The sequence below is a fragment of the Sminthopsis crassicaudata genome, chromosome 6 (genome assembly GCF_048593235.1).
Source record: "Sminthopsis crassicaudata isolate SCR6 chromosome 6, ASM4859323v1, whole genome shotgun sequence".
Classification (NCBI taxonomy): Eukaryota; Metazoa; Chordata; class Mammalia; order Dasyuromorphia; family Dasyuridae; genus Sminthopsis; species Sminthopsis crassicaudata.
In genome coordinates, this window is record NC_133622.1 from 232,993,064 (window position 1) to 233,010,401 (window position 17,338).

The 17,338-nt window shown below is 49.3% G+C and overlaps 1 protein-coding gene across 1 annotated transcript in view; it reads right to left on the minus strand.

Moving 5' to 3' along the window:
• Positions 1 to 1,768: 1,768 nt before the first annotated feature.
• Positions 1,769 to 17,338, minus strand: part of ALX4 (ALX homeobox 4) — a 71,628-nt gene continuing 56,058 nt past the window's right edge. The window contains 3 exon segments of the mRNA XM_074275782.1: positions 1,769 to 3,803; positions 4,842 to 4,970; positions 9,288 to 9,598. Of these exon segments, the coding sequence (XP_074131883.1) occupies positions 3,477 to 3,803; positions 4,842 to 4,970; positions 9,288 to 9,598 (767 nt within the window). The 3' untranslated portion in view covers positions 1,769 to 3,476.

Genomic DNA, 17,338 nt, shown 5'->3' on the forward strand with positions numbered 1-17,338 from the left:
GTATTTCTGATTCCCCTTCCCCCAAGATGGGGAATTTCTCCTCTGATTTCCTGTCCCTTTCTCCCCCAGGAATTAAGAGGACCAGAGCCCAGCTACTTCAGTGAAGTGGGACCAATGGAGCAAACTGTCCTTCTCAGGAAGGAGGCTCTGAAGGGAGAGAGGAGAGAATATGGCATCTGGAGGAACAAGTTTTAGGGAGAAATTTCCACGTTCTCAAATGCTAAATGTAGCACATAGCCAGAGGAGGAGCATCTGCTCCTCGGGATGGGTTCCTCCTTCCCTATTAAGTTCTATTAAAGGCTTTCAGACTGAAGGGCTGCAGCAGGAGTTGGTGAAACTTGTAGCCTGGGGAGCTTTGATAGATTCAGAAGAGGCCTACCATCATGGGATGGTAGGATTGACTTCTAGGTACCTTTTCAGCCTGGTGACTACTCTGGTTTCTGGATGCTGGAATTTCCCTGATTATTTCTCCTAGGAATGTTTCTGATGTCATCCCTTTGGAACATCCTCCCCATGATTTGGAATCAGAGGATTTTCTCTGCTATTTATTTGTTGAGTGACCTTAGATAAGTCATTTTTCACTTCCAGAACTCCACTTCATCTATAAAATGAAGGAATTGGACCAGGTGATTCCTTAATCTCCCTCCAATTCTAAATTCTGTGATCTTGCTGAGATGACAAAAATCTACTGAAAACTCCTCTATTCTCGAAGGATGCTTTCTTGATCCAAAAGTAGCATGGAAGGAAGGAGGAGTAGAAAGGGTGTCTGTCCTCCCTTTCAGTAGCTCAAATCTGGAAGGGGCATCATGTCCAAGCTATTGCTCAAAGATCAGGTCCAAGAACACACACTTGTCACCTCAACAAAGATCATCTCTGAGGAAATGGGGATGATCACCACTGAGGGTGGCTCCTTTCCTTCTCAAACCTTCATTTTCTGACTTATTTCTCGGGACCCCTCAGCAAATAGGCATCTCTACATGAGATCACTAGGCACAAGGGGGGGGGGGCGGCTCAGTGTTGGCCTTTGGGAGTAATTCTGGGTGGATCTCTTCACCTCACTGTGTCTCCGAGTCCCCCTTAGTTCATAAAGGTCCTCAGGCACATATTCCCCTCATGGATGCATCTCGATTGGGTTCTGGGGAGTTTTGCAAAGGTAGCCTGAGTGCTAGATTCGGAATCAGAAGGTCTAGATTCTAATTTCACCTCTGATTACTTTAGCCAAATCTCAACTTCCTTCCATGGGCCTGTTTCCTCATCCGTAAAGTGGGATGGAGAAATGGATTCTAGGTGCCTTCGAACTTGGTCTATGCTGCTCTGTGTGAGGAGCTGGACCCCAAAGCGGCTGGCCCGCTCCTCTGGAGCTGGCGGGAGTGGGAAGTGAAGGGGACTGGCTTTTCGATGAGTAGGATCCTTGGATGAGGTCAGAATCAGAGCTGCCTTTCTCTGGGACGGGCACTCCTCTGCCTCAGAGCCCCTGCGGAGCCTCCTCCGAGAACCCAGGAGACAGGTCAGGAGAGGGGCGGCATCCCAGCACCTAGCGCTGAGGCCGGGAGCGGTACCCCAAAGGGCAAGAGGGGCCGGCTTCCCCAACCATCCCCCCACATATGCTGCACTCCAGCCAAACTGGACAACTGTCCCCCGGCCCTTCTGCCCCCTGTGCCTGCCCCGCCTGCCCCTCCGCTATGGAGAGCCCTCTCTTCCTTCCAGGTCCACCTTCAACGCTAACTCCTTCAGGAAACCTAGTCGGCCCTTCTCCTCACCCCCGCCCCCCCCATGAAGGTGATATCGCCTTTCTCAAATACCCCCCATTTCTCCTCCCCGTGACGTCGCCCTCCTCTGGGTCACAACCCCACAACACCGGATGTTCACCAGCTCCTCTTCCCCCACAGCCTTGGAGAGAACACTGGCTCTGCAGGATGAGAATTCAACTTGAGAGGGTTTATGGGCGTGCGCACGCAGCCTCATCCCCCCCCACCCCCCCCCCCCCCTGCTTCCTCATCTCCCCTGTAGGAATCCTACACTGAATGGGCAGTGGGGAGTGTCTGTTGGCTTGGATTAAATACAGAGAAAGAAAGAAGTGCGGACTCCGGTCCAGTGGGGTCAGGGTCTGGGGTTCGAGTTAGGGACGCAGCGTGGTGGACAAGACTGTGAGCGCAGCCAGGGCGGGGATTGGAGCCGGTCCAGTGGGCTGGCGGCGCGGGAGGTGACGGTCTATGGCCGCTCTATCGGTCTGGCCCCCGAGGGTCCCGGCGTAGGGTGGAGCCACTGGCAACGTGGTATCGCCCAGAGAGTGGGGGCAGAGGTCAGGAGCCGTCCCTTCCCTCTGGGGAAGCCCTAAGGAAAGGCTCAGGGGCTGGGGATTCTTCCCCCCAGCAGGGAGAAGGACTTTCTTGAAAGGTCTTCTCGGAAGGGCCCTTCTGAAGATCGGTGCTTTATCTGGGGGCGTCCCTTCCCTCCTGTCTCCCAAACCTGGGGGTTGAGGCAGGTTGGGAAGGGAGGAAGGAGGGCCCGGCTTCCTGCCCCTCCCTGCTCGGGGCTCACCTTCCATTGGGGGGCGCTCTCAGGACCCCCCTCGCCCCCCCCCTGCATTCCTGCTCTGGGACTGCCCCTCCCCCAGCTCTGTCTCCCTCACTGAGGTCCCTCCCTTCTGGTTCAGGGGTCCGAGGAGCCCGGCCCTCTCCGCTCTTCCGCCTCCCTCCAGTGTGATCGTCCCCTCTCCCCTCCGATTCTCAGCCCTCAGTCTCTTGGGCAGGAGGAAGACGGCAGGCCGTCTCCTGGGGTGGCTGTCCCGGCCTCCGTCACAGCCTCCCCTCCTCCCTGACCCAATCTGCGGCCCGGCAGCCCCAAGGCTGGACCCTCCCTCCCCACCCCCCCTCCTTCCCAGAGGGCATCCAGCTTAAGGGAGTCGTAAGTGCCCAGGCGGGGCTTTGGCAAACGCGACGGCCTCTCCAGGCGGGGAGCCCTGGGTTTCCGAGGCAGGCCCGCGGCTGGCTTCCGGGAGAGAAGGGGGGTGGGGGGAGGGCCGCAATGGTGTCTCTGGGGAGCCCGGTAGACATCGGGGGCGATGCGGGGGGGGGGGGGGGGGGGAGAAGAAGGCACTTATGCTAGGGGCAAGATGGCGCCCAGAGGGGAAGGGCCTCCCCCGGGGGCCGGGACGGACGGGAGGCTGCCTGGAGGGACCGGGGCTCAGACTGTGGAGAGGGGGGCTCCGTTTCCCATGGCTTCGGAACTTGTCAACAGGACTTTTTCTACTGTGACGGGACAGGAGCCTCGGAGCGCGGGAGGCCGGGTCAGCTTCCGGGCCCGGCGGGAAGTCCCGCCCCCGGGCAGCCCCAGGCGCTCGCCCGCCTTCCTGAAACCCCCAGGCTCCCGGGGCCTCGAGGAAAGCGGAGGGTCGGGCCGGCGGCGCGCCTGGGGACCGGGGGGCTCGGCCAGCGCCCCAGGCGGGGGAGGGGAGGGGAGCGGGAGGGGCCCTGTCATGTGGCCCACGAAATGGCGGCGCTGTGCTCTTTGGCCTTCATCCGCAGGGCCGCGATGCTGGAGGTCTTCCGGTCGGGTTCACTGTTGAGCTCGTAAGCGTTGAGGCCGGGCCCGAGGCCCGTGGCCCCGAACAGGCCGCCCATGTGTGTCTGGCCCACGTGGCTGCTGGCCCCCGAGACACTTAGGAAGTCAGAGACGCCAGCGCTGGCGCCAGGGGGGTGCGCGTGGGGGGACATGCACGTGGGCACCGGGTCGCAGGGGACCACGCAGGCCGGCACCGGCGACGCCGCTCCGTTGTTCCCGATCCAAGACGGGTTCTGGATCTAGGGAGAGCCAAGCGGAGAGGTCACGGGCGGGCTCCCCGAGGCCCGGCGCGCGCGCGGGGTGGGGGAGGGGGAGGAGGGAGGGAATGGAAGCGCCCCGGGGATCCGGAGCAGCTTCCCTGTTAGCTTGGTCATAATGAGGAGGGAAGGAGAGACAGACAGACAGACAGACGAGACAGAGACAGAATCGGACAGTGAGAGGGAGAGAGACAGGGAGGGAGAGACTGAGACAGATTTTGGGTAACGGAGCATCCAACGCCGTTGTCCCAGAGCTGCTTCCCGGGCTCCCACTTGCTGCTGGGGACGGGGGCGTTCTGGGTGGGGGAGGGACTTTGTGAGCGGACGGCCGAGACTTCTGCAAGCGGGGCACGGGAGGGGCCCAGCGCGGGGAGCCTGCGAGCTCCCAAGGCAGACTGCTGACCTCCCGGCTCTGCGGAGAGCGGCCCAGCATCTGGCCCGGGAGCCCGGGGGCTCTGGGAAATGCAGGCCAGGTTGCGGGGCCAGGCTTCCCAGAAGCTTGCAGTTTCAGGGCCCCCCTCCCTGGGAACCAGGCCTCTCGGCGGCCTGGGGGGGGGGCGGGCACCGGCCTTACGGACACAGAGCCTGGCTCAGCCACACGGAGCTGCAGCTGGTCGGGGGGTGCAGGGGAGAGAGAGAGGGCCCGAGTGAGGCTGCTCTGCGGCCTCGAAGGCGACAGAGTCCGAAGGAGGAAAGTGGAGGGATGGCTCCTTCCTTCCCCAAAGCCCAGCCAGGTCCGCCCCTAGGCCCCCGAGCTCCCTGCCGGGACTTCCCCTTGCTGGGGGCCTGATTTCGAGCCCAGCCGCTCCCTTTGCCAATAACCCCGCTTTTCCGTTCTCCTCCGTGCTCCCGGAGATGGGGTCTCTGAGGAGTTAGCACAAGGGAAGGAGCAACGTCCATGGTTCCCTGTAGCAGAGGACGGCAAATGAGGGCTCGGGGGAAAGGACCACGGGCCCTGGGCTCGCTGTCCCACACGAGGTGCCGACCTTAGAGAGGGCCCGGGCTGGGAGGAGCGCTCACCTGGGCGTAGTTCTCAGCTCTGGTTAGGAGGGGTAGCTCGTAGGCCGTAGAGAAGTGAGTGCGAACCTGCTGGATCTGCCCGAACCGCTCCCGCTTCCTCCACTTGGCCCGTCGGTTCTGGAACCAGACCTGAGGACAGAAGCACGTGCGGGGAGTGGGATGGAGATGGGATGGGAGATGAGGGCTCTGCCCAGTATCCCCTTTGGCTCCTAATCCTTCAAAGCATTTGTTTGGATTTGATCCGTGTACTAGAGAGCCGGGTAGATAACAAAGATCTGTGTTCAAATTCTACTACAGACACTTACTAGCTGTGGGACTCTGGTAAACCCTTAACTTCCCTGGGACTCAGTTTTCTCACCTGTTAAATGGGGATAATAGCAATTACCCCAAGGAGTGTGGTGAAGATGAAATGAAACAATATATGTGGAATCCTTTATGAACTTTTGAGCTCTGAGTCTGCTACCATGTGCTTGTGTTGTTGATAACATGATGCTGCCCACATATCATATTGTAATCATCATCATCATCATCATCGGGGGTGGCAACCGGTAGAAACCAGGAGCAATGAAGCTCTCTGGCCGGCCCAGCCAGTGAAGCTGTCCGGCAGTGGAATGGACTGCCCTGGAGGGAGGGAGTTCCTGTCACCGGAAGCGTCAAGTGGACATTCCTGGGTGTTGTAGAGGGAACTCAGAACTAGAACTCAGGGGCTGTTCCTGACTGTGCAGTCGGGGGACGGACTTTTAGAGCGTGTTCTGCCCGTCCTTGGGAAAGTCGCCTCCTGCTTCTGGGGTGATTCAGGTCATGGGGGAAAGGAGGACGTTGGACAAGATGACCTTTCACGTCCTCTGTAGCTTAGAATCCTGTGATTCCCACAGCCAGCCCTGAGACTCAGTGGCTAATTCTGCGCTGGGGTTGGAAGGAGCTTCCAAGGGGGCAGCAGAAAGTGAGAAAGCTTCGAAATGCTTCACATCTACCTGCAACTGATGAAAAAGAGGACCTCAGGTTTCTTTGAATTGGGGAGACTGCCTAAGGGAGCAAAGGCAGGAGGGATGAAATAGAGGAAAAGGGCAAAAGGGTTTGGGAAGTACTAGAGGCAAGGAGAAGCAGAGCTTATGCTCAGGTGGCAGCGAGACACAAAGGCATCATTTGCCCGAGTCTCAGTTTCTCCGTCTGTAATATGGGGCACCTAGTAAGAAGGGCATCGTCCCTCTGTCCCGGCTCACTTGATCCTTATGCCGACTCTGTGAGACAAGGTGATGTGCCCAGGATTGCATGGCTGGCTGGGGAAAACCAGAATTGGGGCCAGTGCTTAATCACAATCTCAGGGGAAGGGGATCGAGTCAATCTTACCCCACGCAGCATGGCTGCAATTGGTCCTTCACCTTCTATTTAAAGACTTCCACAAAAGGAGATCTTTCTGACTCCAAGACAGCTCATTCCACTTTGGAAATAACCCTCAGCCTTCGGAAGTCCCATCCCCTGCCTCCCCCCCCCCCCCATATCTAGCCTAAATATGCCTATTTATAGCTTTTCCCCATTGTTCATAATCTTGCCTTCTGGGACCAAGCAGAATATGTCTACCACTCTGCTCCTTCTCCCCTGGGCTTCCCCTGACCCCGCTCACCAGGCTTCCCTCGGTGCCATCTTGTCCCACCCCCTGCCTCTTCGCAGCGATGAACATCCCAGGCCAGTCCCCCAGCCTGCCTCCCACCCCCCAGAGCCCAGAGCACAGAGCCAGCTTCATCTCCCAATGAAACTGGATCCCGTTTTATCAGTGGCCTGGAATGGGGGGTGGAGGGCAGGATGAGAGAGTGGATGGCCAAAGCTTGTTTTCATTTCATGTTTAATTTCCTGCAGGCTTAGCTCAGTCTTTCCGCTCCTCCTGCCTCAGCCTCCCAGGGTTTTATGTGGGGGAAGCTGAGGGGAGGCGAGGGGGGCTTGGTGAGGAGGGGGATGAGAGACTTCAAGATATATTGCTGCTTTTTTTTTTTCCTTTTTGGAAGAAAGAGACAAGAAGGAAAATGCTGAGCAGCCTCTGAAGATTTCCTTCCCGCTTGCTGGAGTCTCGGGCCCCTCATGGGAGGAGATTGGGAATAGCTAGTGTCTGGGAAGGGGCTGGGGGGGCCGGGGTTTCCCAACACACAAATCTTTGTCAGAAACTATCTTGGGAAAGGGGGTTCTTCAGCTATGTGGGGCAGAAGACAGCAGGGGTGTGCCTGCTTTTGTGGGGAGGAAGAAGAAAAGAAGGAAGAGGAAGAAGAGGAAGAGAAGACAAGTGGTCAAGGAAGAGAGGAGAGGATGTAAAGGAGTGAAATGAGAAGAGGAAGTAAAGTGTGGAGAGAAAGAATAAAGGAGACATAGATGTGATGGAGAAGGATATGAATGTGTTGGAAGGAAGGTGAATGGGATTAATGGAGATAAAGATATCTGTGGGAAAAGAAGGAAGGAAGTTCATCAGTGTTAAATGCATGTACAAGTAGAAAAACACAGGTGTTGATGAGTGTGCATGTGTGTGTGTGTGTGTGTGTGTTGAAGGGAGGAAGAGGAACAAAGAGTTTCGATGACTGCTCTGATTCCATCTGGCTCCTCCATTCTATGTCCCATGGCTTATGTCCCCCTAGCTCTCACATTCTGTTCTAAGTTTTCATCTGGCTCTGCCTTTCTGTGTTCTAAGACCATTCCCAGCTCAGACTAGGTTCTAAGGTCCCTTTGAACTCTTGACATTCTATGATTCTACACCTCACCTCAGCTCATAGTGTAACTGAAGGAGCAGGGGTAAGGTTGGGAGTTGGAAGGCTCTCCCTTAGGGAAGGAGTGTCTGGCACATAGTAAGCCCTTGACAAATCCTTATTGATTGATTGATTAGAGTCTGAATTCCTAAGCTCTAGATCCTGCCAGATTTTTCAGTCCTGTGGCTTCCAAAATCTAGCTTCCCATCCCTACTTCCCACTCCCCCACCTCCACCACCCTGAAACACAAACCCCTGGCTTTCAAAGCCCCTCTACCTTTCCAGCCCCATTCTGGAGTCCTCGAGCTTTGGAGCTACGGGGACTCCCCAAAGTCTCTATTCTAGAATCTAAGATCTTTAGGACTCCAAGCGTCTGGTCTTCATCAGTGTCCCGAAGCTGCCGAAGTTCTGAAATCCTGAGCTTCGGGACCACCACGCCTCTGAACCCCAGCCCCAAGCACAGGCTCACTCAACACAGGCCTCTCTGGGGGGCTGAGCCGTGCAAGGCACCAACTGCCTTGGCAAAGCTCACGCTAACCACAGCCCATCTGGGGCCGGGGCGGGGTGGGCCAGGGATGGGGAAGTCTTATTGTCTTCAGACACCAGCTGCGCAGATCAGAATCCTAGACAGGCACAGCAGAGGCCCCTCTAGCACCTGGAGCCCAGCCAAGAGCCAGGCTCCCTCCTAGGGAAAGGCCCCCCCACCCCCGCTCTCTCCCTCTGACCTCCTCAGCTTGGCTCCAGGTACCCAGGGTCCCCTGCTGGAGAGTCCCCCAGAGTGCACAGGGGCAGAATTCATGTGGTCATTCAATAATCCCTTCTCTCAAGGCAGAGAAGAACATCCATTTTCTATCACAACTTAGAGATAGCATGTGTGTGTTTATATACACATAAATATTGTGTATTATATAAACATGAACATATACACATATATGTGCACATTTATTTACATATGTGTGTGGGGGGGAGAGAGACAGAGGGACACAGAAAGAGAGAGACAGATATACAAAGACACACAGAGTGACACAAAGAAATAGACATGCAGAGAGAGGCAGAAATGGAATTTTACACATATATATGTAAATATTATATGTGTGTGTGTGTATGCTGATGCATACAGACTATTAAGCTGATGGGGAAACTGACACAAATATAAATTGATTTTCCCTAGATCATTTGGGGGTAACCTCCTTCCCCTCAACATCAGGGCCCTGTCATGACTTCTGATTTTGTATCCCTGGTGCTTAGGACAGAGCTGGACGCATAATAAGTGATTCATTCATTTGTGCATTCACTCATTCGTTGATTCATTTGTTAATTCATCGATGGCAGAGTCTGGTTTGGGACCCAGGCCTCCTGACTTCCACCCAGTGATCTTTCCTTTCTAGCACATGACTAATATTAGTAGAATATAAACTCCTTGAGGGTAGGAATGGCTTTCATTCTTTTCTTTGGGACTACGATGGCCCCTTCCTGCTCTGACAGTCTTTGTGTTTCTTGGTTGTTTATAAATGTTTTTCTTGTCTAACCCACCAGTGTGAGACCCTCAAAGGAAAAGCTCATGCCTTTTTCGCTCCTTCCTTCCACTGCCCATATCACATACATATCAGGTGTATATGATCGATCTCTTGACCTGCCAAGGTTGAATTATGAGCCTGAGGAAACCCTTCAGACTGTCTTCCCTCTCCCCTAGGCCCCCCACCCCACCCCGGACTGACCTGCACCCGAGCCTCGGTGAGGTCCGTCCTCATGGCCAGCTGCTCTCGGGCATAGACATCTGGGTAATGGGTCTTCTGGAAGACCTTCTCCAGTTCCTCCAGTTGGTAGCTGGTGAAGGTGGTACGGTTCCGTCGCTTTTTTCCCTTGTTGCTTTCCGAGTCGGCCTTCTCCATGGGGCTGGGCAGGTCTGTGCCGGCCCTGTCCTGGGAACCCTTCACCCCTGCCTCCTTCACGCCGAGGTAGTTGCTGTCCATCCCCACTGGGTCAGAGTTGGGTGCTATCTCAGTTTCTCCCAAGGAACTTTCTTTGGCTGAGGGGGAAGGCAGAGAAGAAGAAAAGGAAGTTCACTTAAGCAGGTCAATCATGATAACATAATGCTTTTCTTCAGAACTTGTAGGCTGATAAATAGTTTGCTCACAACAAACTTGACTTAACTACTGCCAATGGTATTATCCCATTATCAGGTGGAAGAAACTGAGGCAAAGAGAAATCCAGTGACCCAGGCTAGTCACCATTGGGTTTGAGAACTGAGTCATGGCTCCAATCATGTGAAGATTGACAGAGGGAAGAGGCCAGAGAAGAAGTGGCTCGGGGTATCTCATCCCCATGACCCTTCCTTAGCCTGGTTGTATTTGAATTCAGAGGATCTAGTTTCAAATCCTAGTTCTGTGACCTTGGAAACTGTGCCTCAGTTTCCTCCTCAGGAAAATCGAAAGTGTTGGACCAGGTGACTTCTGAGGACCCTTCCAGCTCAAAGCCATGATTGTATGTTTAGAGGAGTCCATGCCATGAAGGAACATAGCCTTCCTCAGTCCCTGGGTCTTTGGGACTTCAATACTTAGGGATTGACCCATGCATACTGTCTCTGTTTTCAGGTGGTTAAACTGAGGCACAGAGAGCAAGGATGTTTTTGCTGCAGGCAGGATTTTTTGAATGGTCAGCCTTCTAAAGTTGTGTGGGATTTCTTCTCACTTCCTGGCTCCCTGTGGCCATTTTTTGGGTGGAATGATGCTAAGAAAGTCTAATGCTTTTCCTCTGTCCCACCTCAAAGCCAGCTGCATGGACCCTGTCCCCGGGCAGAGATTAACAACTGCTGAGGGGACCAATGTTGCCATCTTCTTGTGGCTTTCCCAAGTCTTGCCCATTATCAGAAAGATAATTTTGTTTTCCTTACACTGTGTCATGTTTCCTAATTGAAAACAGCGCCCATTCCCTGGGTCCTCTGCCAGCCAGGGATCCTCAGGTGCAAATTGAGGAGCTTCCCATTGACAGCGCTAGGTTGACAGACATCCTGTGCATTTTCCCAGGGCTAATTGACAATCTGTCACATCTGGCTTCATTTGGACACAGCTGGTGGACGCTGGCCCGCAGCCATCCCCATCAAGTGGGGCATGGTTCCAGTCAGGGATTGCAAGAACTGGAACATGAGAAATCACCTAGCCGACTCCCTCGTTTTACAGATGGATCCTGGATCAGAGAAGTCCAGCTGGGAAGGACCTTAGAGTTCAGCCGATCCAATCCATCTTCATTTTACAGATGGGGAAACTGAGCCTCAGAAACGTGAAATAAGAGACTCAGAGAAGGGAAGTGATTCTAGTGACCTGGGTCTTCTGAGGTTCCATAACCCACCTTTGCTACTTCAGAGCCCCAGAGAGATGATGAGGATACATTGAATCCTCAGCCCCAGATTACTTTGGAGTAATTGTTGCCTTCAATGTTTACAAGTGTTTACTTTGAATGTACTTCCTATTTACTCAAATGTACAAAATCTGTTTCTCCAGATTGAATGTAAGTCCCTTGAGGGAAGGAACTTTCTCCTTCCTCTCACTTCCTCCCTCCCTCCCCCTCTCTCCCTTCCTTTCTCTCTCACTCCATGGCTCCTTTCCTCTCCCTCCCCATCTCTCTCTCCCATCTCTTCCTCTCTCTCTCACTCTGTGTTTTTCTGTCTTTGTATTTTCAATTTCAACAAAATAACAAAACAATAATTGCTTTAAACTAGAAGTTGAAAAGTTTTGTTTTTCTTTTTTTTTTTTCCCCAGTAGGAATAGGTTGGGAAGGAGAAAAAAAAAAAAAAAAAGGATTTTTACTAATTAAAATAAATATGGTTTTAAAATATTACTAAGCGAATGAATAAATGTTTTCCTTGAACAAAGGAAAGGTTTTTTTTTTTTCCAGTAGGGATATTATGAAAGGGAGAAAAATGAATTTTTACTAATTGAAACAAATACATTTTTAAAAAGATTATTAAATGATTATTAAATGCGCGCTTAAATACTTTCTTGAAAAAAGTAAAGTTTTGTTTTTATTTTTTTTCCAGTAGAGATGGCTTAGAAGGGAGGGGAAAATTGGATTTTTGCTAATTAAAACAAATACATTTTAAAAGATTATTAAATGGTTAAATATTCTCTCAAAAAAAGTAAAGTTTTTTTTTCTTTTTTTTTCAATAAGGATGGTTTGGAAGAGAGAAAAAAAGGATTTTTATTAAAACAAATACATTTTTTAAAAGATTATTAAATGACTGATTAAATAACTTCTCAAAAAAGGTAAAATTTTGTTTTTCTTTTTTTTCTCCATAGGAAAGGGTTGGGAAGGAGAAAAAATGGATTTTTACTAATTAAAACAAGTACATTTTTAAATTTATTATATATTTTTATAATATTATCCCTTGTATTCATTTTTCCAAATTACCCCCCCTCCCTCTATTCCCTCCCCCCGACGACAGGCAATCCCATACATTTTACATGTGTTACAATATAGTCTAGGTACAATACATGTGTGTAAATACCATTTTCTTGTTGCACAATAAGCATTAGATTCCGAAGGTACATGTAACCTGGGCAGACAGATATTAGTGCTAACAATTTACATTCACTTCCCAGTAAAACAAGTACATTTTTTAAAAGATTACTAAAATAAATGATTAAATGTTTTCCTCAAAAAAAAAAGTAAAGTTTTTTTTTTTCAGTAGGCATGTCTTGGAAGGGAGAAAAGCATGTCTTGCTAATTAAAACATTTTAAAAAGAATATTGAATGATTAAATGATTTCCTTAAAAAAGAAAAAAAAAAAAGCCCTGTATGGTATGTTCAATCATTCCTATCCCAATTCTACAGATGGAGAAACTGAGTCTCAGAGATGTAAAGTGCTTCACTTAGGGTAACTAAATGGAAGAGTCAGTATTCTTGTGTCCAAGCCCAGCATCTTTTCTAATCTGCCACTTTGATTCTCATCACAATGTTCCCTACCGCTATGCTGCTCCCATTTCCTATTTTTTCACATGACGCTTGCTCATAATAGTCCTGTTGCCATTGGGACTGAGCCTTGTTTAACTTCCCTGAGTTTCTTTAAACACAGAACCATAGAAAACAGGCCCTGTGGCCCCTTAGCCGAAGTCACACCGTAAGTTACTCCCACAGCCATTGTCTTAATTTCTCAGCTCTGATCTTGGCTGGCAAACCCATGGGGCCTGTAGTGCTCAAAGAACACTGAAAACTTCAGTGAATAATTGGCAAGAAACATGACTAGAGATGCTGGTGGGCCTGAGGGCAAGGGCGCAAATCACCTCTGGAACAAGCCACATGAATTCTTCCTCAAATAAACTTGGTAACTCATAATAAGAAAAAAAATTACAAGGATGAATTAAGACCAATTCAGTAGAGTGGGAGGGGGAATTAATTTCAGAAGTTCTGCTCCAGAAACACATGTGCTAAATCACTGTGCTCTCTAAATTGGGTTGCCCTGACAGAGCCCCAGTCACGATGCTCTAGTTATGGATCTGGTTTTATACTCATTGGGGTAGTCCCACTCATTGACTCCAGGGTCAGAAGATACTTAAGAATTTTCCTATCCAACATCCTAAATCCAAAGACTTCAGAGACAGGAACAATCAAGGCTTTTTTCTTTCTTTTTCTTTTCCCCTTTGGAAGAAACTGGGTTAAGTGACTTGCCCAGGATCACACAGCTAATATGTATCTGAGGCTGAATTCAAACTCAGGGAAGAGAGCCTTTCTTGCTCCAGCCTGGGTACTCTAATCATCATCACTTAGATATTCCATTTTTTACTATACTATGCCATACTATTATTACCCCAATTTTAATTGTAACTGATTTTTATATATGGCTTTGAGGTTTACTCTCTATATTCTTTATAATATATATTCTATATATTATATTAGTACTTTTTATTCACTGTCTCATTTGATTCCTCAGCAGCCCTATGACATAAAATTATTATTATCCCTATTTTAGAGATGAGACCATTGAGGTTCAGAGAAGAAAGTGATTTGCCTAACATCATGTGGCTAGCGAGTTGCAGAATTGGGATTTAAACTCATGTTCTTCTATCTCAAGGCTCTGTTTTTTGCTTCCCTAGCTTCAGTCTTTGGGTACATACAGCCAGAAAGGCATAAACATTTAGAAGTTCAGAAATCATCACTCCCATTTTTATATAAAACATGTTCTGCTCAATCATCCTATGAAGCAAGTGAAGAAGTGAATATTATTATGCCCTTGTTCCAGATGAGTAAACTGAGACTCAAAGAAGGGGATTTGCCTATAATTACACAGTGACCAATTATTGAGCATGCTTCTAAGGAGACTTGGCAGGCAGGGAATTGGTCTCCAAATACAGATGGTTGAAGAGGAGTAGAGACAATTTTATGGAAATAGAATTCCAGACTACTGAGAGGGGATCACAGACCCACAGGACAGGCAAACAAGGTATTCACAACATATACAGTAATATGGTCAATGGTTTAATGCTTCCTTCAGAAAAAGAAGACTGGAGGCGGGAAGAGCAAAAGGTGATGGGCAAGGAACCGAGAGTTCATTTGAGAGTTGCTTGCACAGGCAAGCCCCTCTGGGATATGGCAGCTGCACAGCATATGCACACACACACACACACACATACACACACACACACACACACACACACACCAATTCCCCCCCCCCCCCGATGCACAAGGGTTTGCCAAGCCCTGCCTTCATTGACAGCACGATGCAGACTGCAGTTGGCAAGCTGGCCGGGAGCTTTCAGCAAAGATATTTATCTTCTCTGGGCACAAATTTATTTTTAAAAAAAAAACTATTTTAAGGGGGAAAACCCCACCCAATCTCAATCAAAATGAAAAGCCTAGTTCTGGATGCAACAGACACCAGAAATGTGACCCAGGAAGGTCTTAACAGGGAAAGAGCAACAGCTTATTTCTCCTCATGGGAGGAGACCTTATTTTCCTAGTCAGACCATGGAGACCCCTAAGCAAAAATCTAGAAACACTATATCCCCTGCAGTTGGCCTTGGGATGGGTCAAGCTCTGGAGCAATAGAGCACTTCCTGATGGGTTTAGGAATTGAGGGAACCCAAATTTACAGTCCAAATCTCATAGAATGTTCCATCTGGAGGATGTAGAACATAGGAGGTTATAGGACCTAGAATGTTACCATAGGAAGGACTCACGAGACTAGTCTGAGAACCAAGACTCCTTAGACCATTCCAGGGATCATAGACTTTGAAAGAACAAAGGTCATAGAAAGCTGATGGGCTGGAATGTGTGGGCAGACATACATTTTCCCAGAATTCCCAGGTGTCCATTGGCCTTTGGCCTTGAAGAGACTTTCATCCAGTGTGGTTTTTTTTTTGGGGGGGGGAATATGGGGCCAGGGAAACAGAGAAGAAGGGTTACCTCAGCACTGTGCTGTCCTGATTCTTAAAACAAGGATTTTGGGACAGGTGCACTGCCTTCTGTGAACAAAGGCAGGGAACGGTGATGGATGGGAAAGTGTGCATGGAAGCAGGAAGATGAGAAGGGGACAATGGCAGGTACGTGCCATGGAGCCATCCAGAAGGAGGGGGATAGGAAGCCCAGCAGAGGGACCAGGACCGAATTGGGTAGAAATTAGTCTGTTTGGTGAGAGCAAGCAGGGGCCAGGTCTTGGTTCCCAGTCTCCCTAGGGCAGCATGCTAGAGGAATTCCTGATCACTTTACTATCCACCTCCCTTGCTGATCCTCTCCAGCTAATGGAGAGGAAAGTAGGAAGGAGAAGAGAAAGGGTTTCAATTTGATTATTACAATCTGTTAGTCACTATTTAGGGCGGATTGGGGTGAACAGCTAGGTGGCACAGTGGATGGAATCCTGGGGCCAGGAGTTAGAAAGTCAGGAAGATTCATCTTGAATGCAAATCTAGCCTCAGATACAAGCTGTGTGACCCTGGGCAAGTCATTTAACCCTATTTCCTCATCTGTAAAATGTGTTAGAGAAGGAAATGGAAAACCACTCCAGTATCTTTGTCAAAATAACTTCAAAAACTGAAAAATGACTAAACAAAAGTCACTGTTTATGTATATTAGTACTTTCTATCATTTGATTCTGCTAATATATATCACAGTGAAGTGTTGAATCCTATGAGTTTGAAAGTTTATAATTAGTAGGGGGCAACTAGGGGTTTCAGGGGATAAAGTACCTCGCCTGGGGTCAGGAAAACTCATCTTCCCGAGTTCGAATCCTACTCACTGGCTGTGTAATTCTAGGCAAGTCATTTAGTATATATCTATCTCATTTTCCTCAATTCTAAGATGATAATAGCATCCACCTCCCAGGGTTGTTGTGAATTCCCAGCGCCTCAATAAATGTTTATATCCTCCCTTCCTTTGTCTGAGATCCATAAATGATTTAATGATGGAGACATATTCTTACCTAGTTAAGGTATCGAGGTTAAAATGGGATGGAATAGTTGCATTTTAACTGCACACATTTATTCTTTTGTATACATGTATATGTCTCTCTTCGAGAAATGAAACTTCTTTAAGAGTAGTAGGAACTATCATTATTGCTGCTGCATTAATAGCTGTAGTCCTACCAGAGTGCCCGGCACATAATGGGTGATTGTAAGTGTTTGTGGATCAGTTGGTTTCTTTCTATTCCCAAAGTCATTCCTCTTGTCAGCGAAAAGCAAAACGTAATATGAGCTGAGTATTTCTGCTTCCTTTCATCATCATTAACCTGTCAAACTAGTTCTTTGATTATTGCTTTTTTCTTCCAATAGTTTTTACATGAACCTTTTTTGTTTCCTTAGAATCTTCTCCCAGCCTCAGCTCACTAAGAGCCAATGTTCTTGACAGTATTATTAATGACCAACATCCTAATGACAATCTCCTGAGGTTAGTTCTCTTGATGGCATACTTCTAGATGAGGCCCCACTTTTGTACCTATTCTTTCTTACCATCCTTTTCCTTTCAGCTTCCTTCCTTGTCTTCCAAAACTCCAAATATCTTAGAAAAAACTCTCATTTTCTTTCTCCTAGAAGAATTTTATCTGTTGGAGTCTGGAATTTCAGCCATTTGCTGGGGTCATTCTATTAGGGTCTGACTCAGGGCTGAGATCCCAGGTCTGATTTCAGCTCTTTTTTTCAACTTTTATTATCCCACTTTCTCTAAAAGTAAGACCTGTGATCTCTGTCTGTCTCTCTCTGTCTCAGTCTCTGTTTGTCTCTATCTGTCTCTCATTCTCGGTCTCTCTCTGTCCATTTCTGTCTGTTTCTCCATCTCTGTCTCTCCATCTCTCTGTCTTCCCATCTCCCCTCTCTGACACACTCTCTCTCTCTCTCTCTCTCTCTCTCTCTCTCTCTCTCTCTCTCTCTCTCTCTCTCTCTCTCTGTCTCTCTCTGTCTCTCTGTCTCTCTGTCTCTGTCTCTCTGTCTCTCTCTGTCTGTCTCTGTCTCTGTCTCTCTCTGTCTCTCTCTCTCTGTCTCTCTCTGTCTCTCTGTCTCTCTCTCTCTCTGTCTCTCTCTGTCTCTCTCTGTCTCTCTGTCTCTGTCTCTCTCTCTCTCTCTCTCTCTCTCTCTCTCTCTCTCTCTCTCTCTCTCTCTCTCTCTCTCTCTCTCTCTCCTCCCTCCCTCCCTCCCTCCCTCCCTCCCTCCCTCCCTCCCTCCCTCTCTCTCTCTCTCTCTCTCTCTCTCTCTCTCTCTCTCTCTCTCTCTCTCTCTCTCTCTCTCTCTCTCTCTCTCTCTGTGTGTGTGTGTGTGTGTGTAAGGACCTTTAGGCAGCCTGGTGAAGT